At 34.5% G+C, this 24,367-nt stretch overlaps 3 protein-coding genes across 5 annotated transcripts; all 3 read right to left on the minus strand.

The window, feature by feature from the left end:
• Positions 1-623: 623 nt before the first annotated feature.
• LOC130724491 (transcription factor PIF4) lies at positions 624-5,832 on the minus strand. 2 transcript variants are annotated; one of them, XM_057575720.1, is made up of 11 exons: positions 5,510-5,829; positions 4,703-4,792; positions 3,646-4,474; positions 3,456-3,554; positions 3,304-3,369; positions 3,097-3,162; positions 2,715-3,011; positions 2,451-2,577; positions 2,172-2,237; positions 1,711-1,789; positions 624-996 (listed from the first exon to the last, which is right to left on the minus strand). In XM_057575720.1, exons 2-9 carry the CDS (start codon positions 4,771-4,773, stop codon positions 2,212-2,214), a joined length of 1,581 nt encoding a protein of 526 aa, XP_057431703.1. In that variant the 5' UTR covers positions 4,774-4,792; positions 5,510-5,829; the 3' UTR covers positions 624-996; positions 1,711-1,789; positions 2,172-2,211. The 2 variants fall into 2 exon arrangements, with proteins under 2 accessions (XP_057431703.1, XP_057431704.1); XM_057575721.1 differs by lacking the exons at positions 624-996; positions 1,711-1,789; positions 2,172-2,237 and having other exon boundaries at positions 2,449-2,577; positions 2,676-3,011; positions 5,510-5,832.
• A 4,177-nt stretch (positions 5,833-10,009) lies between these two features.
• LOC130725985 (uncharacterized oxidoreductase At1g06690, chloroplastic) lies at positions 10,010-13,699 on the minus strand. The gene is made up of 10 exons (XM_057577180.1): positions 13,211-13,699; positions 12,380-12,471; positions 12,257-12,297; positions 12,002-12,166; positions 11,899-11,921; positions 11,709-11,780; positions 11,396-11,563; positions 10,802-10,884; positions 10,651-10,713; positions 10,010-10,370 (listed from the first exon to the last, which is right to left on the minus strand). The coding sequence occupies exons 1-10, from the start codon at positions 13,419-13,421 to the stop codon at positions 10,185-10,187; spliced, it is 1,104 nt and encodes a 367-aa protein (XP_057433163.1). The 5' UTR covers positions 13,422-13,699; the 3' UTR covers positions 10,010-10,184.
• Positions 13,700-19,617: 5,918 nt separating this feature from the next.
• Positions 19,618-23,506, minus strand: LOC130726576 (reticulon-like protein B8). 2 transcript variants are annotated; one of them, XM_057577874.1, is made up of 6 exons: positions 23,271-23,506; positions 22,022-22,201; positions 21,740-21,920; positions 21,400-21,541; positions 20,684-20,753; positions 19,618-19,966 (listed from the first exon to the last, which is right to left on the minus strand). In XM_057577874.1, exons 2-6 carry the CDS (start codon positions 22,194-22,196, stop codon positions 19,794-19,796), a joined length of 741 nt encoding a protein of 246 aa, XP_057433857.1. In that variant the 5' UTR covers positions 22,197-22,201; positions 23,271-23,506; the 3' UTR covers positions 19,618-19,793. The 2 variants fall into 2 exon arrangements, with proteins under 2 accessions (XP_057433857.1, XP_057433856.1); XM_057577873.1 differs by having other exon boundaries at positions 22,022-22,206; positions 23,271-23,505.
• Between the last annotated feature and the right edge of the window lie 861 nt (positions 23,507-24,367).

Consider the following 24,367-nt stretch of genomic DNA (forward strand, 5'->3'; position numbering starts at 1 on the left):
CTATGAAGGACAATCCACATCATGTGAAACTAGTGGTAGCTTTTCTCATCATGAGTACGTTATTGTGACATTTTTACAAACACGTTATTGTGGAGATCTCACTTATGAAACCAACTTAAACTAATGGTTATTTTAAGAATTTAAGGTAAGAATCTCGTATCACTTAACTCAACTCATGAAAGATGGCATATTATTGGACAGCAAGATATATAAGAAAGTTAACATGATATATGATATGAGTTAGTGACCGTACTTTGTTAGCATACGTGTCTCTTTATCAACGAACTTAAAGTTTTAGAATAATTAATTCATGATATGTATTAAAGACTCTACTAGTTGCGTGACACTCATACTATTGTAATAAAAATTGAATTTATGTAAAATTCATGTATTTTTAACCAACAACTTAAATTTTTAGGATAATTGGTGGATTGTTGGTTTATAATTAACATGCTTTTATGGAATTTTGTTTATACTTCTGCAACTGGGCATATTTTATGCTATGGGCAGGCCTAAATAGTAAACAGTTTTTGTTAATAGGGTGCATATATTAATGGTACATGTCTTTACATGAAAGAAATTAGTTTACTGAGAAGAGTTGTTTCAAGTGAAGAGAGAACGGGTAGAAAATATGAATCTCAAGATTCTTTTTAAATAGTTCACAGATTTGAGCAAAATAATTGTTCTCATGAGAAATTCAGACTGAATGATTTACTTTTTAAGCCAAAGAAAGTAATTATCATGTTACTTTCTGGATCTACAATTACAAACAATGAATAATAGTGCTATATCTGATGGGACAACATACAAGAGCTCAGAACAAAACTGGCCCATGATGATGGACCTATCTGCTACAATTTCTCTTAGTTAGACAACAAAATCTACATTAGACATGACTAGTTTCGAGTATATCTTGGCTCTGTCTCATGATCCATTGCACAAACCCTCCAATTATAAATGTTTCAGGTGCTGCTATTTGGTTAAAGGTGGAAGAACCTGAAAAGTTAGATAAAAGTGGAATCAAGAAACATAATACAGTGGAGGCTACTAGTGCAAATGGAAACTAGAAAGTTTGGATAATGATATCTGACAAAATCATGATCAAAGGTTTATACAGTAAGTTGCATAGGTATTGATTTAACAAAAAAATTCGGTGGGGTCCTCAGTTGCACCAATAATTGAGTGGTATCCAAATTTTAGCATTTAGTTGACTACCTTTAATTGTGATGTAAGGACTAAGGACCATTCCCATAACATTTATTTGCAACTTGACTACGGATATACAACATTTAATTCAATTTTCATGCCATTTTTCCAGGATAGGGAGAAAAAAAATATAAGTTCAGTATTTCAACCTGTGAATAATTACAATCAGAACACATCAAAAAAAATATGTTGAGGATGTGATTTCTAGTTGAGAGAATGAAAGGAGCAATTAATCATGCATCACCTAAACTTTTCAAATATATTTCTTTTTGCAAAATCAGGTACTTTGGTTATCCAAATAAGGTAAAAAATGTGACCTAATCTAGTTGACTAAGTCATCCCCAATTCTTATTTATGTATTCACCTCTAGATGTCACATAGTCTTTTATTTTCACTTTACCTCCTTTTTATTGTTGTTAATTTTGTTTTTGTTTGGACAATATTGTACAGTCACTGATGAATTTATATACAAGTAACAATATATAGTTGAGCTGGGAGACATACTCTGAAAACATACGAAGGGTTCTATCATCTTGTGAGATACACCATAGGTTCTTGTAAGCATGCTTCTTAACTAACTAACCTGTGAACATTGGAAACTAAGAATATCAATGAAAGTTATAGTATGAGAAGAATACACAAGATAATAGAAGTTTTTTGCATCTATATTATAAATCGGTAGAATCAATAAAATATAAAACTGAAGAATGCCATGAAATGGTCTTGACTAATTTGTGTTAACATAGTACTGAAATTAGACAATCAGTAGAAGTTCTATGCAATGTGAAACATGTAATGATGATCTATATTTGTCATATAATAGGAATATAGCAGAGCAAAATGTTAACAATTCGTGCAGGACTCGAACTTGTGACCGCAAAGTCACATGGAAACAACCTTACCGTTGCGCCAAGGTTTGCCCTCTACTCTAGAGAAAGGATAATTAGAAGAAATTTAGTTCTTACCCTAGTCAAAGAACCAGTCATTGTTGAAGAAAAGGATTCATCAGCGTTCCACATGGTGACATGCACCTGTTTACCCACAAGCAAAAGGTGAACTTCTCCATATAATTGATACGATATCCTCATTTTATTGTAAGAACTTGTTTGAATGCGGACCAAAGAGAAATTATTGGAGCTTATCCAGTATTTTTGTTCCTAATTGAGCTTCAATAAGTGCTCTTTTGTCTGGATCCAAACAGGGTCTAAGTCAAGGAAAGGAGAAAAAGTATGTAAAAGGCTTACCAATTTTTCCACTCACAGGATCATCAATGCTAGCTGCTCCACTCATGGATCCACTGCTATTGCTGGGTGGAATCATTGTTTGGCTGTGTTGCACTGACTGGGGACCATATCTATACATATTCATTGGCTGCAAGAAAAAACCAACACACAAGGTAAATTAATTTCAGTATACAAACTATGAGAAACTCATCAAGAGGGCACAAGGAGTTTTAATAAAGGGAATACCTGAAACTAAGTTCCTTTTGAAAGAAACCAGTTACTTACCTGAGAGGCATTTTGCATAAGATGATAGCCCATGTAACGCGCATATTGCTCTGAAATTGCTGGATTTTGCATCTGATTCTGGTAGTTAAAGGCACCCAAAATAGGATTTGGGGACATTAATGACTGGTTTGGGGTCTGAGATGCTGCTATGGATTGATCGAGTGGCCCTCTTGGTAACTGCATTGGGTTGTGAATTGGAGGAAAAGGAGGTGTAGCCATTCCCATTCCCATTTGTGACATATAGTGCTGAATTCCTGGAAACATCATTGGTGTCATGCCAGTTCCCATCCACATTACCTAGCAGCAAGAACAGAATTAGTTATTTCAATTGTTAGCTATGTGAAACAATTTTCATATGCAAGATATTATTTAGATCATGTACCTGAAGCTGTAACTGAAGTGATTTCAAGTATTCGATCGCCTCTTCTAGCATTGATGCTTTATCTGTCTGCACATACATGATGCATCTCTTAATTTTTAAACCACTATGATTCAATCTTATAAAATGGAGAGAAAAAAAATTCTAAACTTGTCCAATTGTTTTGTTCTAATTATCACAACTGAGTCAACATGCATTATGATAACAAACCTTGCTACTGTGAGGTATGAGTTGTTGCAATGCCCTCATCTTCTCATTAATCCTATCTCTTCTTCTCTGCATCAATAAAACAACACTTCCACTAATAAGAGTAAAGTTTACAAAAATTTCAGTCTTAACAAAAAGAGTGTCCAAACCCCCACCCTTTCTGACAAATTATGCACTTCAGCAGCACGGTTCCTTCGCGCTGACGCTGCTCGCCGAGATGCTTTATTTCCAACAGCTGATTTGAGTTCTGTGTCCTATTGCACATACATAAAGGAAGGAATATCTCAGTGTGCCAAAGAGAAAAGTATCTAATCATGACTGCAAATAAAGAGAGGGAGGCTTTACCTCACTTTGTTCTTCCACATCAATCCCTTTCCTTTTTTCGCCCTGGCTTCTTGTAGATAGGGAACAAGTTTTTCCAAGACTACTACCGCCTGAGCCCCCTGAAGATGAAGTCATAGTTGGTTCAAGCATCTCCGGTTTTCCTTTCTCACACTGCGGAATTGTTCTATGGACATCATCTCTACCAGCTTCAGGCTCAGCAGATAAAGTAGTAGTCCAAGCACCATTGCTTGAAGCCCTGCTTATATCAGGATCTTGAGGGATGTGATTGCTTCCGCAGTGACTCGAACCAACCGTCATCACTGAGCACTCTCTAATCTCACCTTTTGACACATTATTACCAGCAATTTTGTCTCTCAAATGTGCATTAGCAGATGCTGTAGAAACAATAGGGAGTGCTGAAAAGTGGGGAAAGTTTTGGACCTTGTTTTTCTGATATGAATCAGAAGCATGAAATTTTGGAGCAGGCATAGGAATTCCTGAGAATTCCTGAACACAGGAGGGTTTCATACTGGAATCATCCAATTTGGAAAACTTTGCATCTCCAAATTGCCTGATTTGCCTGTAAGACTCAACTTCACAGAGAGGCAGTTCAGATAAAAGTTCTGAACATAATTCTTGTTCCAGCGAATGGTCCGGAGGGTATTGGATCCATGAGATTGTCTCATCATCTTGGATCATCCCAAATGGATCACTAGTCCTCAATGTTGGTTGAAATTTTTTGTTAACCTGTCTTGAGGCGATAGAATTCACAACTGATTTCTTATGTGCTTGGCTCTGCAATACTAGCTGGCCATTTTGCCAAAGGATCTCCACAAGATCATTGTCCATCCTGAAGAAGTGACCACATGGATAACTATAATTGAAGCAAACTTTTGGCATATTTGGAAACTCGTTCGAAAATCACGTTTAAGCAAAAATCATGATGGACAAAAGCAAGACTTTTGCTTATGTCCATCATGATTTTTCGCTTCACCAAGTCCTTTGGACAAGTTTTCAACCATGCACTTAATTTGAACAAGAATAGTATTCTGCTTTGACAGACATAAATTTAACATACCCTATGGGTTTCTTTTGGTTGGTGAGACAGGTATCACTCCCAAAATTCCAATCAGGAGCACTGTTGTTCATGGCTAACCAAATCAGTTATCTGGTTACACAAAAAGAAAAGAATTTAGATTTTAAAATAATCAAATAAGCATAAAAAAACAACTTTTGGTTTTGAATAACTATTAGCAACTTCTAAAATAATCTGTATAGATTTTAAAAGGCAAGCTGCATAATCAAATAGGAATAAACCAAGTTTTTTAATTGGAAGAAAGGAATAAAAAAGAAAGGATTTGGGAGTTTGGGTCATGTGTGTGGAACTTTACAAGCAGAATAGAGAGCCAACCAATGAAATGGAACCATGAGTAGTTTATTTGCCATTCTGGATTGTGTGAATAAATAAAGCATCAAAAGTTCTCATTCCAAGAGTCCCAAAATGGAAAGCTCAACTCTCAGTTACAGTTGAAAGTACAATCACAAGCACAGAGAAAGTAAAACAATAAAATACAAGAGTAAATACAAAACATTAAACTAAACAAATAGAGCAAAAAATTTGAGACAGCCAGCTTACAGAAAGCTTTAATAACATTGGAAGACTCAAACAAACAAACACAAACACAGAAAACAGATTCCCAACAAATGGGAAGCAAAGAAACAAGGAAATTATTCACAAATCAATGAAGACTATTACTTTGAAAAATGAAAACATAAGAAAAGAATGAAAAATTATTCTTTCAAGCATAAAAGACAACCCCATAATTTTAGTGTCATTAATTTTCACAATCACAATAAGATAAGCGCAGCAGAAAAGAAACCTTACCTGATCCAAGGAAAATATAGTTTTTTTTTAATCTTGTTGAACTTGAAGGTAGCTGGAAGCTAGAAACTGAAGCTCCTAGTTTGTTCCTCTTTCTCTGTCTTTAACTTTCTCTGGGTGTGTCCTTGTGCTCAGGGAAGTTAGAAAACAAAGCATGAAGAGGAGTTTTTAACAACAAGAAAGAAAGAAAGTGACATCAGCAAAGAGAGAGAGAAAGGGGGCAATAATCCCATAGTAAAATGGTGATTGAGTTTCTGAACAATGATAAAAACATGGCTTCATGGAGAATGGTTTTGAATCTTGATAGAACATTTTTTCTTTCATCTCATTTTTATCTACTTCCTTTTTATACATTTTTCTTCTATAACATCATCTATCATATATCTTATTCATTTTCTTATATTTTCGTGTGTTTCTAGCATTATAAATGTGAGGCCAGTACATGTCTATCAAGATAGAAAAAAACACTCAAATTGGTTTCTAACATCATAAAAATAGGCTTAATCCACCCTAGGTCAACAAAAAAAATTGATTCATTTTGATAAAAGTGTTTCTCTTTAAATTAATTTTGGCAAAATAATGAGCCTATTGTAAATAAGATGTAGTAAACATTTTACTTAAAACATATGGACGAAGCAATTTTTGATGTGTCAATTCACCACAAAAATAAAAATATACTCATTCTGTTCCTAAATAACTGACACTATTTTTAACTAAATTTTGTTCTTAATTATTTTCACTTTAGAAAGTTTAAGAGAGAATTAATTATACTTTACTAATTGTACCCTTCATTTATTGGTGGTAGAAAAGTTAAAAAGTTAGAATTAATATGAGAAATAAAGGGTATAGTAAGAAGTTAGATTTTAATTTTAATAAAACAATAATATTAATTGTCATTTCTTAATACTTGTACAACAATTTTAAAGTGTGAGTTATAGTTATTTAATAACGAGTGAAGTGTATAAAAAGAAAAAATTGATCATCAAAAAGTTAGAAGTTGTGATTGCACTAATGTTTAAGAAATTAAGATAGAATTTTTGTCATTGGAAATTGATCCATGCATCATCTAATTGTTTTAATGATGAGTTTGAAGTTCACCCTATATATAATAATGATAATGACGATAAGGAATTGAAGATTTGCTTATCTGGATTCTTGTTGTGCATTATTTAAAGCGAAAGGAAATCTAAAACTAGATGCACATGGTGGGTGCTATCCCTAGTTTGATGAAGGGCTATGCCACATGTCAATGACAAGCTGTATTTCTATTGGGGAAATGATAAGGAACAACACTGTCAGAGAAAGATGTGGCCCTCGTGCTCCTCCAAATTATCAAAGCACCAAAGAACATATCTCATCTTTATTTTATTTTATTCTCTTGCTTTTTTCATATATTATTTAATTTGCAGCCTGGAAAATTTCCACATGTGCACTGTTGTTGTAATTAAATTATTATTTATCAAATTGGTACACTTTGAGTTTGTGTAAATTCTTGTGCAGGAGCAGTGTTGTACTTGTAGGTTAGTGTGTGACCAACATATGTTGCAAATTGACGAATGTGAACATGACAAAGGTTTCCATTTTTCATTTGTACGCGGGTATACAACACTTCATGGCATGTGCCCCTTAGGGCACACAAGAAATTAAACAATTGTTAAATTTGATGAGCGGATAAGATTAGAACAAAATCCTCCAATTCTCCATGTAACCGATAGAAAACTAATGACTTATTTGGTATGTTGTATGTCTTCGAGTGTTAGCTCAAGTGGTAAGAGTTAGAAATATAAGGGTTGAGAAGAGAAAGATCAAGGGTTCAAATCCTGGAAAAAAAATTTGAAGGGGTTTTCTAACATACTAACAGCTAACCACTAACATTTGGTATGTTGTATAATATAAGGCCTGCTAGTATTATGTCTGATAGTATAAAGTCTGATAAAATTTTAATATTATACAACGTTTGGTCATACATTGTATAACTTATCATTTTGTTCAACTTAATATAAACCTATATTTCGGGAAATATTGAAGAATGATATATATCATAAAACTGAAGATGGTATAAGTGGGTGGTAAAGATGACTGTGGCGGCCGAGGTGGCTGCGATAATGGTGGTGGCGATGGTGGTTGTGGTGGTGGTTGTAAAGGTGACAACGGTGACGCTGAGTGGTGGTTAGGGTGGCGAGGACAATGGTGTTGGGGAAGTGATGGTAGCGACGGTGGAGGGTTGTAGTGGCGGTAGTAGCACTGGCAGTGGTGGTTTAGGCGGTGGCAACAACGACGATGGTGGTGATGGAAGTGATGATGGTGGTGGCGGTGGAGGGAGGTAGTTGTGGCGGTAGTGGGTCATGTCGGTTGTGGCGGCGATGAAAATGACGATTGAGGTGGTGGAGGCAGTGGCGATAGTGGTGGAAGGTAATGATGATGGTGGTGGTGGTGGTGGCAGCGGTGACAGTGGTAATAGCATGACGACAACGACGGTGGTGACGAAGACGACTGTGGCGGCAGAGATGGTGGTGGTGGTGGTTGTGGAGGGCGGTGGTAGCAATGGTGGAGGGTGGTGTGGTGGCGATGGTGGAGAATTGTGGTGGTGACTTATACATCACACTCTTATCATGTCATATCTATGATCTATAGCTTATATACAATACAATGTTAGCACCAAACAATGGATAAATATATAATGTATTGTATAAACTTATACTATCATGCCTAATACGGCGTACCAAACGAACCCTAATGTTTTATTTAGTTGAGAAATGAAAATGAGAAAAGAGAAAGAGAGAAAAAAATGTAGAGAATACATGTGAAAAAAGTAGTTTTGTAATATCGAGGTAGAGGAAAAAGATAAGAGAAATAATGCATTAACTTATATTTCCATTTTTTGGTTGAATAGAAAATGAAAATATAAAATATTATTTTTAGGTAAAATAACATTTTATCTCAAAGTATAAATATTCATAAATAAGTATGATAATCATATTGCTTAATATAATGTACTGATTGTGTGATGAGAGATTAATGTCATGGTTATCGGTTGTGCAATACCTTGGTTAAGAAAAAAAGTATAATGAGAATGTGAGATAATATATATGTAAATAAGACATGATAGCTTTTCATATATAAATTTGATAAAATCTCTAAAAACAAATCTAATAAGACTTCAGTAATATTCGTTTGGTAAAATTGTAAATCTAATATGATTTGGGATAGTAAAATACCAGTTATTAATTTATGATTAGGCATATTTTGTTATATTATCAAATGTTATGATGACCCAAGATGTCCATTGGACTTTTTTCTCATGGGTATTTTAGGGCCTTAGGCGAAATTGTTAAAGGGACCTTTCTTTTAGAGAATTTTTAAGAAAATTAACATAAAATATTAATCTTCTAGCTTTCTTAACTGCAAAATCATTTATCAGAGTTTTATAATCAAGTGATTCTAACATTTCACTTTCAATAGATAAAATGGATAACACATTCAATCTACCTTGTAACATTGTTAACCTTAGATATGATGATATATTGGTCTAACTTCCTTTTTTAGTTGACTAATATTTAGGAAATAAATAATACTAAATTTTTTATACTTTGGTTGTGTAAAAATTATTAATGAGTAATTACTATTTTTTTTGGGGGGCCTTCATTTTTTCGGGGCCTTAAGCAGTAGCTTTTTTTTTTAACAGTGTCCACGGCCCTGCTCATGGGTTCTTGATGTCTTGCATCACCCGGATGGCAACACCGTGACAACCTTACAAGTATATGATTATGGTATATGGGTGGTCTAGACCCGACCGGCTTTTTATTTTGGTTTTCTAAGGTATTTTCATAGCCGGTAGTCATGAGACTAATCCTCTCAAGGCACAGAGACCACATTAAGCGGGTAAGTCTCTCCCGCTAAATTCTACTCCATACGCACAGATCAAGAATCGAACTCTTATTAACTAAATACTTCAAGAGCACAACTACCAGCAGTGGATATATGGGCTATTCTGACCCAGTTCATGTAGCTTAGGACTAAAACTGGTTGAGGCCCACATGTTAACATGCCTTCTTGCAAGCGAGTCTTGTTCTTAAACTTCCAGTGATTTTATTTGACTAGCCTTTTCTATTTGATACTTCATGTGCATCTTCAGTATTAAAACTGAAGAAAATTTAAATTGATGGATAGAGATAATTCCAATTTTTCTCACCATCCATAGAACTGGAATTTTCTTAAAATATAACATCACTCTTTTCTTCAACACGAGACTGTCCAATGATTATTTTGATCTGACAAGTTTGTCAAAACTCAAAAGTTAGCTTTTTTTGTGCAGGACTAATCTTGAGATTGTATTAAAAAGATTGTGTTGATATCTTGAAATGTGAATAGGGGAACTGAACACTGCGGATAGAGTAAAAATTCACCAGTACCAAGAATGTTGTGACAATAGTCACCAATGCTACAATGCAAAATTGGAATGAGGATTGAGGACCTTAACATAAAGGAAGAACAAGGTAGAACTGGTAGATAACAGGACTCATTAAGAGCTACGTATGCCAATATATCATTTGCTCATAATTACAAATGTGCAAGGGGTACAATTTCATTTTACCTTTTGCTGGACTCAATAGCTTTACAATTGAATCGAATTGATTTATATGGTGTGTGCTACAACTGTTTAATGCTTAACTATATTCTAGAGCTTTTCAACGGGAAAACCAATAACAGGCTTAATTGTTGAAGCCAAACTTCGCAGCTCAGCAACCTCTTCACCACTCAGTCTCCATCCAAGTGCACCTCTGAATTCCTCAGCTTGCTCTGGTGTCTTAGCTCCGGGGATCGGCACAACGTTGCCTTGAGCTACCAGCCAATTCAGGGATACCTGACAATAATCATTGGATTTCTAATCAAATAGTGGCCAAGAAAAAAAGTGAGAAAAGGAACCATTCATATGGGTCATTTGATAAAGAAACATTTAGTACTTATATATTGATCACAACTCATATGGATCAAGTTGGAAAAATATGTTTTGATCAGATAAGTTTCTGATATAAAATATGCTCTTGTGTCTTCATGATGTTGTTAAAGTAAGCTGACACAAACATTATACCAATATTTCAAATGCTCAGCTTATATAGTGGAATGAAAAGAACTGTATGAACCTGTGTAGGAGTTTTGTCATACGTCTCTCCTATTTCATTGATCTTGTTCAGCAAAGGTTGGAGCTGCAAAATAAATATTTAAATAAACACTTCAGGAAACAAGTAATATGGCTTCCAGTTAATAGATCTGCAAATTTCAGAAAAGCAGTACCTTTGTTAGGAATTCTGGTGTATAAATTCTGCCTCGAGGACCGGTTGGTGGTTTATTAGGAGTATACTTTCCACTAAGAACACCTGCTTAAAAGCAACTGGGTATGAGTATATTTCATCATCTGGAGTAGCAATACACTAGGTACATGCTTATTATGCCAGATATTGTAATATGTTTTCAAGATATTGCTTTCAAAGTACATAAACTCTTACGAGTTTACAAGTAAAATTTCCAAGATAAGTTTACTCTCCCTCCATGAGATCAATTCAAATTTTAAAAATGTCAATTGAAGTAAAGTTTAGGCCTGAATAAGTCTTTTACCAAGAAGAAGAAGGGTGATGCATTATTACAAGCATCAAAGATCAAAAGCCTAAGTTTCATGTCAGAGGTTTGAGGTTTGTTTGTCTGAGAGTTTCCATGAATCAAATAGTAAGCTATGTTTAAGTAACAAAACTTAATTAGCTGGATAACAAGTTTTATTCTTTTGTTATACCGACTAGAGTCTTGGAATATAGTACATTTAATGTAAAGTTTTAAAAAAGAAAATGATAAAGCAGATTTAAAAAACATATTCAAAAATGAAAAGGAGTTCACCTTGAGCAATTGGTGAATATGCAATAATTGAAATCCCAAGTTCATCACAGGCAGCCTTTACACCATTTTCTTCCGGGGCCCGATAGATGAGGCTGTAGTTTACTTGGTTTGAAGCCAATGGAATGCCTCTCTTCTTGAGCTTCTCATATGCCTCGCGGAGTCGCTTTTCTAATAAATTTTGATAATTGGTTAAATATTGAGATGTCGTACATTACGGGCAGCAGCGTTTTATGGCACAAGTTAATTATGCCTTGGCAGAATATGGAAGTTTATGAAGACTACAAAAAGACAGATAATTATCACAAGGAATTACCACTATAGTTTGAAACACCAACAGCCTTTACAAGTCCCTTTTCAACAGCATCACCCAGACCATCAATATAGCCTGAAAAGTAATTCACAGGTGAACTAAGCCTTCTCTTAATCTGATCATGAATACATACGAAGATATCTGATTTCATTCACCATATTAAATGAATGATTCAATGAAATAATTCAACAACCTTCATTTCCCCATACTCCAGGCCTGAAAAACAGCACATTATTGTCAACAAAGTATTCTTGAAAAAAAAGTAATCTCATCCAATAGGCTCATAAAATACTGACCAATGAAGCTGATAAAGATCAACTGAAGTCAGTCCTAGTCGAGAAAGGGAATCTTTAAGGGCAGTGATAACACTTTCACGGCCGAATCTCCATGGCAGTGCTGCAAACTTGGTTGCAACTGCAACTTCAACATTTGGATCCTTTTCTTTTCTTTCCCTAATAAATCTTCAGATGACAAAAACATAGAGAATTACCTATGTGAATTGTAATTACAAACTGCAAATGAAAATCATACCTAAAAAAGTAAGTGTATACCTTCCAAGAAGAGTCTCTGAATTTACGGCTCCGAAAGCGAGCTGAAAAGAGGAAAAAGTCTTAATTACTTGGATTCATCATTCATTACACTTATCAAAGAAACTAGATAAGATATACACTCACCCCAGACCCGTAAACTTCAGCAGTGTCGAAAAAGGTTAAACCTCCATTAATACTGGCATCAAAAGCAGCTTTAGCAGCCTTCTCATTTCTATCTAAAATTACCACGAGAGAAAATGAATGCATTCATAATCTCACATTGTAAAGTTTAGAAACTATAGTGATCCATTTAACTTTAAACATAATATATACTATCAGAGAGGAAAAGCCACTTCAAGATGTCTCAAGTCTGCACCTCATATACAGAATGGCATCCAATCAAACCTTGAGAAGAAATTAAAAGATAGTTTTAAATCAAGAAACATATAATGCTTAGAGTAACACATAAATAAATAGAATCTTTGTAATAAACTCAGTTTCCAGGATTTTTTTTCAGAGATCCTCATTATGTACTTTGTAAGTAAACTGAACACAAGTTTGCTACCATGCCTACCAAGAATACTTATAGAGGTCAAAATTGGATATCTACATTTCCAACTAATAGATAACACCAACCAACCACTATGTAATGTTGATAAATGTAAAAAATTACTATATTAACATCATTGGCATGAAATTTCAAATGTTTCCATTCATAACTATCAAAAATTGATATCAAACAGCAAATTATGTTAGAATATAACCTAATATTCTATTATATTCTAACAAATTATGTGACTCAAAACTAACATAGAAAGCAACAATCCTAAAATTACTGTCAACTTCCTCACCCCCAACTAAATGGGTGAGAATTACTACACAATCCAACAATCACCCACTCAAAATTGTCACATCAGTTGATAATTGAACACTAACATTCAAGTTAGGGAGAAGAGGGAAAATTGAAAAGTTTACCATTCCACTCAAAATTGTTCCAGTAAGTAGTATCACCCCAAGACCAAGCTCCAATTCCAAGTGTGGTCACCTTCAAATCAGAACCACCCAACTTCACCTTCTCTTCCACTGTCTTAAGAGTAGCAGAACCCTCTGAAGCCACAGCTCTTATTCTGTGACCTCTAGAGTGACCCATAACAGTAAAACAAGCACTGCTTATATGAAGAGCCATGGGGAATGAACAAACAGCTCAAATCCAACAAAGGGTATGTGGGTCTGAAATATATTCTTAAAAAATCTAAGATATTGTTACATATGTAGAATATAAAGGAATGAATTTGAGAAACTTTGCAAGCTCAGAAGAAGTTTGAGTTTTGAAGATCATGGTGGTGAAAGGGTACACGTCATATAGAATATGTGGAAACATTGGACAGTTGAAGTGACAAGATTACATGTGGATGTAAGGTTCCAGTTTTCGACATATGGCAATTGGTACTTTCATGATTCATCAGTACTCATCTGTGAGACAGAAGAGGCCATGTGTTACCAAAATAACTAAGTATTATTTTTATTTATTATAATGTAGCTAGATAAATTCTATTTTATTTTTTAATAATTTTATGAAGAACTTTCATCTTTTTTTTGAACTCAACTTTCATCTTTATATGCTGCATATATTTATTTATGTGATTTGAGTTTTAATAGTCTCCAATAAAATGAGTTTCCTCATTTGATCAAATATTCCAATTTATGTATTGGATGAAAGAAGTATTCTTACTTTAATTGTTAAGTGTTTTTATGTTGAGAATTTAAGTGTGAGTCGCAACCTCACATTAATTAAGAATGAATTATGTAAAAAAAATATAAGAAATGTGGCTAAGAAACTCAATATTTTAAGATTTTGGGTAAAAATGGGAAGTTTATGGACAAACCTAATCATTCTCATTTTGAAGCTAATTGCTCACTAAACCTTTGAGAACAGATTGGTTTGTGAAGCTCAAGGCTTAGGAGTGTTTTCTTTGAATTTTTGTATGAAAGGGAAATGTAGAGTGTTGTAAACATTCAGAGTCTCTCTATCTGCTAGAATGTCCATTACCATCTCCAAAGCACTCACAAGAAGCCCCTTCATTCTTCCTCTCTCAGCACAAAAACAAATAAACATCTCATTCCTCTATATTAATTATCCTTCTCCCTGCCTTCCTTCTTCCCCTTCATTTTCTGACAATTGTAGCACTGGATCTCCTCTCGTTCTCATTCCTTCCTCTATATTGGGTTAGGCCTGAATCTCTCTTGCTTCTTTTCTTCTTTAGTCCCAAAAACAAACACAAAACGTGTGGAGGGTAGATTGGGCTTCTCGCCCACCAGGTGTTTCATTTTGGTTTCCCTTAAATAAAGATATGAGATTAATCGACCAAAAAAAAAAGATATGAGATTAATCATTGACAAAAAAATAAAAAATAAAGATATGAGATAGTACTCATATCTATCATATTTTTTTTTATAAAAACAGTGTAAAGAATTACTCAAATAAAGATATGAGATAGTACTCACTACACACACCACTTCAAAACCAAAAAGGGTATTGATTTTACTAGGAGTGAAAAATTGGAGGGACCAAAATAAATAATAAAATAAAATTTCATAAATTAAAGTAGAAGAAATATTAGAGATATTATATACATGGTGTGTGTGATAAATTAGAAAAGAGGGGTATGAAGTAAATTTGAATGAAAATTAATTGGAAAAAAAATAAGGTGTGTATAAATTAACACTCTACTCATTCATTTATTATCACTCACGCATCTCAATTCAAGCATCTCTCAGGTTAAATCAACTGTCATTTTTATCTTTACTTTTCGTCTACTCTTGGCTCAACTTTCTCACTCTCATTGTTTTTCTTGCATTTTCTAGCAGTTTGAGTACAATTTTCTTCACCAATACTAAGTGTCAGGTTCTCTCTCTTATTAACGGTGTATTAGTCTCAATAGTATGTAACCGCGTGTAAATATCCGAAATTTCTACAACTATTTTATTTTATCAGCACTTTCTTTTATTTCTCGGATTTTCTAACTTCTCGCTTTCCCTCATCACTCCTATGGAACAAATCAGAAATGTTAGGGGTTCTGCAGCGCAAAGGAATGCCCGGAGGACGCCGAACCAATGGCGTTTCTCTTGGGAGAGTTACTGGCAAAGTGTTGCACCGTCGATGCGGTACCTGCCATCGCCATTACGAAACCAAATTCCTAAGGAATGCTGGCTGATGGCACCACAAGTAAGAACAAAAAAAAGGCTAAAAAGACTATGAGAGAAAAAAGATTTTTTATTTGACCTATGCTTCCTTGGAGATGGTTCGTCTTTTGAAAAAGACTTGTTTTGTGGGATTACCTTGAAGAAGGATTTTGTGGAAGCTTGAAGAAGCTATTTTTGAAAGTTTGAAGAATCTGGCACTTCGTTTTAAAAGCTTGAGAAAGATGTTACTTTTTTTATGATGAAGGAATCATTTTTTTGCCATGAAATGATGAATTTTTTGAAATGGCAATATCAGCTTGATTGTCGACATAAATCATACTTGATGTTTAATTAAAACCCAAGTCTTCGTAAGGCAACACATGGTCCTGCTTCTTTCTGGCTTTGCATCGTCCAGTGCCGCCAGCCATGATGTGATGGTCACTGTGAGTGATAAAACCAAGAGTCAGTGAGTGATGAATATCCATGACACACTACCTGTGCCTCATTGCCTCTCACCTCCCGCTCCAACATAAGGTGTTCAAACTTGCTTCTGAATTCTATTGTGTTTTCCATTTTGACAAAATTGTGCTCAACCATCATGGCTACTCAAGGTTTACCATATATTTATTGTGGGGCATAGTTATTGGTATATCATCCCCATTCCCCACACATTTTTATGTCATCTTTTTTAAAAAACCTAAAAATACCCCTTACAATTCCACCCTCATTTCAATTCGTGTTATGTAAATCTAAAAAATATATTGTGCAGTTTAATTTGCAAAATATGAACTACAACAAAGACATGACATTTTTACACGTCATTTCTTGTGATAGCATGAATGTGCAAACATTTTCCCCTTTTGAAGCCACCGGTTAATCCCTATTTGTGATACTAAAAAAGGAGATGAAAATTGAACTTAGCCGCTAATGAGGCAAATCAGTTAAAAAAAAAAGGAAATTTCAGAAATTCAAGAGAAAACGATCAGCGTTGATTTGCCAATCTAAAAATATGGTGGATGAGATTCTTTGAAGAGACATGAAGGGATCCAAATATACACATTAGCAAAATTGATCGTGTAATTTACAGTGCAATAATCTGTAATATGCTCGTGCACCTTAAGAATGTAAGTTGAATCTATTTTCATTGTCTTCCTTTGGTATGTTATCAAAACATTTGTAATCATTTCTTGATGTAATGGGTTGGGGTACTCCTTGTACCCTATCAATAAATCTTTGTCTAAAAAACACTAGTGAAGTTAGAATAACCCCTAAATGGCGAATGGTCAACTTTAGTAATGATTCGTCACTGAAAATTCTATCTCAATGTTAATTTATTTATCCTGATAAAACTATTAACTTTTCTTAGTTTTCCTACATACAAATAACAAATTCAATAATTTATAGAAACAAAATTGTAATATAACTAATTTTTTCATGACCCATGACAAAAATAATAGCTTTGTGTACCATTATGGACTTTGGACTAGATGGTTAGGTCCCTATCGGAAGGTCAGGCTTCCCTCTTGGCGTTGAGCGGGAAAGATGAAGTCAGAGCCTACATGCTAGAAGACTAAAGTGAAGGCCCACTCCACTACGAAGACATCCGACTGTCAATGAAAAAGCAAGTCAACTGCTAATCACATGCATAGTCAAAGGTCAAGACCTCTGTTGACCAACCCAGCCCGACACCAAGTCAGCCGACCATGTCATAAAGTGTTTCCCTAATAGACAAAATTGGTCCGCAAGTCAGCCAACACTGTAATGATTACGCTCCATTAATAGACATGATTGGTACACAGGTCAACCGACCATGTAATGAATGTTTCAATTAGGGTTTGGAGGTCGACCTGTTATAAAAGGGAGACCTCCGCCTCTCTATGTAAATCATCTTCTATCCATTGAATAATACGTCATACATTCTTAGTTTTTTATGCTTCTGATCCCCTTTGAATCACTTATCGGAACATTAGCTTTGATATCTTTGTGTGGAGAAAATCTTGGCTGATACTCTCGGATTCCCATTTTCCACAACCTTAAGTTTGATTGCATGTTAATTGTTTGTAAAAAAAATAAATAAAGGGAATATAGGAAAAACTAACAGACTCAAACCAAATTTTCAACACAACGAAAACATACGGAGAAAAAGGAAGAAACATAACAGAAATTTCAAAGCATAAACCATAATGAAAGCAAAATTCCAAAATGAAGTCAAACCATAAAAATTAGAACCCGCAAAATCTACAGTAATCTAAAAATGTCATAACGAAATTGCAGAAAATTAACGATCAACAGCTCATCTATTCACCAGATCATTGAAAGCAAGTATGAACTATGACCAATTCACCATCAACCAGCACCAAAACTCTCTTCACAGATACTCAATGTGAGATTTCTCACACATGTGTGCCTCCTCCATCGTTCCGTACACTACGTGGCAGTGAGTGCAGGTGCTCACTATCTTCTTCTTGGATGACAAAGTGCCTCCAAGTGACTTCTTGGCTTCTTGCTCCGCTTCTTCTGCTTCTTCTTGTGCTCACGTTCTTCAGCATCTTCCTTGACGCGGTTCAGATCCTCTGTACGACAAGCATTTGCTGCCGCATAAGTAGGCATTTTCTTGCGACAATAGATACATCTGTGAAAATATTGGTAAGGCAACACATGGTTCTGCTTCTTTCTGACTTTCCATCCTCCAATGCCGCCAGCCATGATGTGATGATCATTGTGAGTAATAAAACCAAGAGTCAGTGAGTGATGAACCACACCTTATGCCGCAATCCACAGCCGCCACACCCTGCACTGTTGTGTCTCTCCTTTATATATGAACCACACCTGCCACACCCGCCTCCCTCTCATTGCCTTACAAGGGCAACTTAGCACAAATACTACAAAAGTAGCCAAATTTAAGTTTTATCTTGCTTAACAACTTGTGAAATGCTGCTTTCTTTTATCTATTGTATTTTACTAGTTGTGGTTGATAATTTAAAGTTGCGGTGAAGCTTATTCCAAGAGTTAAAACAACAAGATTCAGATCAATCTCTACTCGTGATTCAATGCTTCTTTCTTTCAAATTGCTACTTGTTTAAGACCTTGTACATGTTTGCAACTTTCATTTTTCTTCAAAATGGTTGGGACTTGGGACCCTTTAATCATGCTTTTAACAAAGAATAAGCTTGTACTTATTCTCTATTGATAGATCTCACTTATTTGAGATTTTTGCTTGATGTTTGTGAGTGAGGGGGTCTCAGGATTGATTATAGTTTTTTCTTTTTTTACATCAGAAAAATAAATTACACCATTCGAGAATTGATCTTGAATCTTCCTCTCCCCGACCCATATGTCATCCACACACGTACTCCCTCCATTCCTTTTTAAGTGTCATTTTTGAAGAATTTTTTTGTTCCTATTTAACTGTCACTTTGATGTTTTAAGGTTACAATTTGTCAATTATACCCTTACTTTTTCAATAACTCCACTTCTCATTTTTCATAAAATTCTCCTCTCTCAATAACTATGAAGAGCTTTATGGCTTTATGATTGGATGAGAGTAGTATATGGTTTAATGATATGAGAGAGTGAAAAAAAAACTAACAATCCACTATCTTGGTTGAGAGCTTTATGACTTTATGATTGGGATGTGAGAGGATAGAATGAGAAAAAATACTCTAATAATCCACTATCTTGGTTGGAGAGCTTTATACTAAAACAACACTTGAAAAGGAACAGAGAGAGTATTTAATTAGATGTTTTCTATACCAGTAATTTCTTTCGATATAATAAGCTTTCTTAGTGAATTTTTACTTTTTGGAGCTTTCACTCCTAGTTCTAATGGAGAAATAAGTTTTGGCGTGGATAAATCTTTCACCGTGTACCTCCTCGTATATTTGAAGTTTCAGATCGATGTTCTTTGTTGCATCTAGAGGATCAAATCACTGCTAGAAGATTACCTAATAAATCAATAAATACAAGTGATAGATATGATGTAACAAAAATTTCCCCAGGGATAACATAAACCATGCATAGTAAGTGACCTCAGAAGATTTCAACCGACGCCAAGTGTGTTCGGAAACTCAGTAGGCTTCCATGTTTGGGAGAAAAAATGATTCTAGAAGGATTAAAGTAGATCCAAACATGCTAGAATATCAATATCTCTTTGTTCAGTCAAAGAATGCGATAACTAGTTTTCAAGACCACAACTTAGATGAAGGAACAACAGAAACAACAACTATATATAAATGCAATTTTGTTCCTATCAATATCATTCATATGGTAATTTTTTTTTTATTCCCCCTATTTATTACCTTTAGCCCTTCCCAATTTCCATCATGAATGAAAGATGGTCATTTTGAATGTCAAAATTATTTACATATGGATAAACCTAGTTATGCTTATGTCCTTTCACATTCCCCTTGGTGGGGATTTTGTTCAGCACACTAGCATCCAACTTTTGATATTGATTTTGTATCTGTTCAAGGAAGTTGTAGAAGAAATTGTCAACCTCATCTTCATATCTTTCATAGAGAACTGGGAGTGTGTATGCAGCAACAAAACCTTCGGACAAAATATATATTTGTTTCAGCAATCAAGTATACCATGAATAATCAACTAGAAGGAGAAAAAATACATCATTGTTGAACTTCTACTAGGTGTCTTCCATGTGAGTGGTTGGAAGAAATAGTTCCACAAAATAATATAGATGAACATTGAGCTTATATTTGTTTATAAACAAAGGTGTTTGGAAATTCGATAGATTTTCATGTTTGAGGGAGAAGTGATTCTAGGATAAGCTACTAGAAGTAGCTTTTATGGGATGATAAGTAAACCTGGGAGGACTATAAGTGAATCCAAACATATTATTCAGTCTTAACTAGGTGTGTCTCTGTTCTCATGTACCCTGTTACCATCAAAATTCCCTCATCCTTGCATTACCACAATATATCTAAAAAAAAATGTTTCCCATAATACTCAATGGTGGTGCAAATTCATTTTGCTATTAGTATGCTAGTAGTTTTTAGGGCCCTAGTTTTTATCACGTATACTTTGCACCTAAAAAGGGGGTAAATATTGTACAACTTCCATATTTCAACAACAGTTCAAATTTTTTCGGAGAAAAGATTTCTTATAATGGGAGAGACCATTTCCACAACTAGAACCCATGACTGTTAGGTTACAAGGCATCAATGTTGATAGTATAAGCAAATTTTAGGGTCAGCATGTTAATTAAGTTAGAAGTAGAACTATCAAATAATGCAAAGAAAGATCACTCACCAATATATATGACAGTCAAAAAATTGCACCAGCTCCCAATCACTGCACCAGCCCACAAACTTCCAACAACCTGGGGATTTTTTAACCATTGATCACAAATCCTATGATAAAATAGTAAATTTCATCTAAGTTTCTTTGCTACATGTTGAAATAAATATAATTTAAGGTACATAAATGGTTTAAACAAGTTACAAATGGTACAGTTGAGGTTGAGGGTGCCCCATTATGATGGTGCTTTCAATATAGTCTTAGCACCATAATGTTCATATCTCTGATGACAACAATGTGACATGATGAGACATGATCATATAACATATCGTATATTGATACTTAGCATAGAAATAACCTTCACAAGCTCCTAGTGTGTTAGGTTTAATTTACTTGATTCTACCCCCCAAATTCAAGCAGCATATCTCTTTCTAAATGGCACCAGTTAAAAGGTGCTATTAAATTTAGTATACACACATGACATACTAGCAACACTCTTTCAAAATTATATTGCTCCTTTTTTCCAGAAGACAGTGTCAAACAAGCATTTGCCATGAAAACTAACCAAATATCGCTAACATTTTACAATTTAGAAATTATGTAGGAAACTTCAACATAAAAGGAACTGAATGAAAAATCAAGCACTGAGGAAAACAACATGTTTTAAGATATAGACTCTGGATGATAAATGGCAATGTCAAAGAAAATAAACATAAGTACCAACATACAATGAGCAGTTGCTTCAAGTTTCCTTCACAAGCAATATCTTGAAGAAATCTCAGACCACGGTTAACCTCATCGCCAACTACATGAGCAATATTCACAAAGAATTCTTCGGGGAGAATAAAACGGGGCACTTTAGATGGCGTACTGTTAACATAAAGAACAAATGATACTTAGCTAAAGCTGTAAAATGTTGAAACACATTAACAGAACTAAAGAAAGAAAAAGCAGAGAAGTAAAGATGCTTGAACCTCTTGTATAACCAAATAAGTTTTTAAATGAAGTTGAAAGTTGAGTAACATATCCACATAAAATTGAGGAGGGGAAAGAGAGAGAGAGAGTAACCTGTTAAAAAGGCTAGAAGCATTTGACCATAGAAACTGTGCAAGCAAACCAAGAACCAAAGCAAAGCTTAAAAGAGTAAGAAAATGATAATTAAGCCATTCAAAAAGCACCCATGCAGTTGTTGCGCCAGTTAAAACACTAGAAGAAATCTTCTTGTTCCTCCATAACAAGATATCCGCAGCTATGAAATTCAAAGGCACAAAAAAGAAAAAGTGTGACTCAAATGGTTTAATTGATGCTAAGACTTCACATTTTACTATAAATTGACTATAAATACCATACATTTTCCACCTCCTAAAAGATGGTGGACGGTTTTCTGGCGTTGAAACAATTTGTTGACCTGAGAGCTTGCTGAGTTTGAATTCTCGTTTTCAAAGAATGATTCAACTTTTCCCTTCTCAGCAAATGTGTCCACAAGGTTGTAAAGAAGGTTCGCAGCTGTAATTTTCTCAGACATTGTTCCTGTGCTAATAAGAACCAAACACAACATTATTCAAGATTGTTACAAAATAGCTCTAATATCCTACCGTTAGGGTCTCATATTGACTAGAGATATGACTACAATAGTCCTTATACGGGGGGTAGTGCGGCCTAACCCCAATTTCTAAAACCAACATTACTGCATTTTAACTAATAATTAGAAAACCAGCACATGAAATGAATTTATGAGGTCCCTTTTTTTTTCTGAGACATAATAAAAGAGGTGACCATATTGCTAACTTCAAAATAAAGTCATAAATTAAGGCTACTCTTATAACCAACCAAAACCAAAAAAATCTTGTTGGTCTAAAAAGGCTACTCTTAGTCAATTTAACCCTCCAATTTGAGGAAACTCCAGAGAACAACTAAAGAAGGATCTTGGTGGGTTTTTAAAATTCCCCAAACTCTTGCCCTTTTTAAAATCTCCCAAACAAGAGGAGGGTTTCCCATAGGCCATAATCCTCCCCCTCCCCTTCCCTTTCCTTCTCTGCCCTCCAAAACTCAACTCACAAACAAACCCTTTATGTAATACTGTAGCTAGCATCATAATCAAATATCATTCACATTCTCTGGTTTATTCATCATCAAAAGGTGAGCAAAACTACCTTTGATCCCCTTCATAAATGTTGCACCAACTTTCAAAATGGCTTACTAATAAAATGGGTTAGCAATCATTAGAAAGAAAGCAAAAAATGTGAAACTGGGAGGCAACTGACCAAGTTGTAGCTTGAGGCAAGACACACACACATGAGAAGAGTTAGTAAGCCAAATCAGAAATCAGAAAAATAAATTTTTTTGGAGAATTATAATTGGGAAAGCAAAAGGGATACCATTTATTTTTTTTTTGTTTTCTTCACAAGCATAAAGAGCATTTGACATATCAAGACACAGATCAATCTAAAATCAGAAAAAGATTCAAACACAAGTACTTGGCTAAACAAACAATAAACCCCCATAAATAAATTCAACCCCTTGAACAACAAGCATCAATCAATTGAGTGATAGAAGAAAGAATGAAACTTGGCAGCATAAGCAAATGAAATTCACTAACCAGAATCAGCAGAGGGAGATTGAAACGAAATGGTGATGCAGAGAGGGAAAACAAAATGATGGGGTTGCTATGAAATAACAAGTTTACTTTATTCAATTCAAAGTCCAATAAATTGCATGCAAGAGCAGAACAACAACAATGACTCACGAACTAGTCAACTGCCAACCAAACCAAATCATCGGTTGCTTCTTTTATGTGTTCAATTTTGTTTTTGTAGCGTTTGTACTTTGAATCTTTAGCTCAATGTAACAGTACATGATGGAACCCCAATATTCTCTATCAAATAATTTATTTATTTTTAACGTACTGATTTTTTTTTGGTTACTACTTACTAACGTACTACTTGTTTGCTATTATCCTTGACTTTTTAATTATATTTCCTTGCTATAAAATATAATTTGTATTTTGTTTTGTGTAATAATAGGTATCATCCACATGATCTACCAAAAAAAGTATCATCCACATCGAACCGAAAACATTCAGGTTTTAATGAATCTAACGGGTTAATTTATTTTAAAAAATTAAATTTGTATCACATGAATCAATATGTTGTTTAAATAATTTCTAACTGTTTGCATAAAATTTAACAATGAAAAAATATTTATCTTTTTTTTCATTTTTTCCAACATACTTGCATAATTTGTCAGGATAGTGCATAGGATTTTTCTTCCCAGTTTGCTAATTAAATCTTCCTGGTCAATGATGGTAAGTGGCAACCATCTAGAACATGGCGTCCAAAAAAAACCATTTAGAACTTCTTTTTTTGTTTGACGGTTATCTTATCTAGAACATCTTCTTAATTAACGATGTATCAAGTTGAAAAATAAAAATAACACATCAATGGCATGTTTGACACGCTATGATAATTTAAAAAGATATTTTCGAAAGAAAATCAACGTACAGCTTTGATGTTTTTTATTTTGGGTCAAAAACTTTGATGGTTAAAATGAATGGAGCTGCCAAGGTGTTTCGACTTGGGCCTTCCATGGTTTGGCCCATTGCCAGTTGATCAGCATTAGACACAGCCCACGTCTTCGTTCCAAAAATTTCCTTTCACTAACCGTAGCAAAAGGCTTATTTGAGCTTATCTGATAGCA

This window comes from Lotus japonicus, chromosome 6 (genome assembly GCF_012489685.1).
Source record: "Lotus japonicus ecotype B-129 chromosome 6, LjGifu_v1.2".
Taxonomy (NCBI): domain Eukaryota; kingdom Viridiplantae; phylum Streptophyta; class Magnoliopsida; order Fabales; family Fabaceae; genus Lotus; species Lotus japonicus.

Coding starts and splice junctions, on each gene's coding strand:
- LOC130724491 (XM_057575720.1), bottom strand. CDS start 4,773: ATGAACAACAGTGCTCCTGATTGGAATTTTGGGAGTGATACCTGTCTC. Junction 4,475..4,702: donor AACCAAAAGAAACCCATAGG/GTATGTTAAATT, acceptor TCACTTCTTCAG/GATGGACAATGATCTTGTGG. Junction 2,578..2,714: donor TTATGCAAAATGCCTCTCAG/GTAAGTAACTGG, acceptor TTTTTCTTGCAG/CCAATGAATATGTATAGATA.
- LOC130725985 (XM_057577180.1), bottom strand. CDS start 13,421: ATGGCTCTTCATATAAGCAGTGCTTGTTTTACTGTTATGGGTCACTCT. Junction 12,298..12,379: donor CTGAAGTTTACGGGTCTGGG/GTGAGTGTATAT, acceptor TCCTCTTTTCAG/CTCGCTTTCGGAGCCGTAAA. Junction 11,781..11,898: donor TGGAGTATGGGGAAATGAAG/GTTGTTGAATTA, acceptor ATTACTTTTCAG/GCTATATTGATGGTCTGGGT.
- LOC130726576 (XM_057577874.1), bottom strand. CDS start 22,196: ATGTCTGAGAAAATTACAGCTGCGAACCTTCTTTACAACCTTGTGGAC. Junction 21,921..22,021: donor TCTTTTAGGAGGTGGAAAAT/GTATGGTATTTA, acceptor TGAATTTCATAG/CTGCGGATATCTTGTTATGG. Junction 19,967..20,683: donor TTTGACTGTCATATATATTG/GTGAGTGATCTT, acceptor TTTTGTCCGAAG/GTTTTGTTGCTGCATACACA.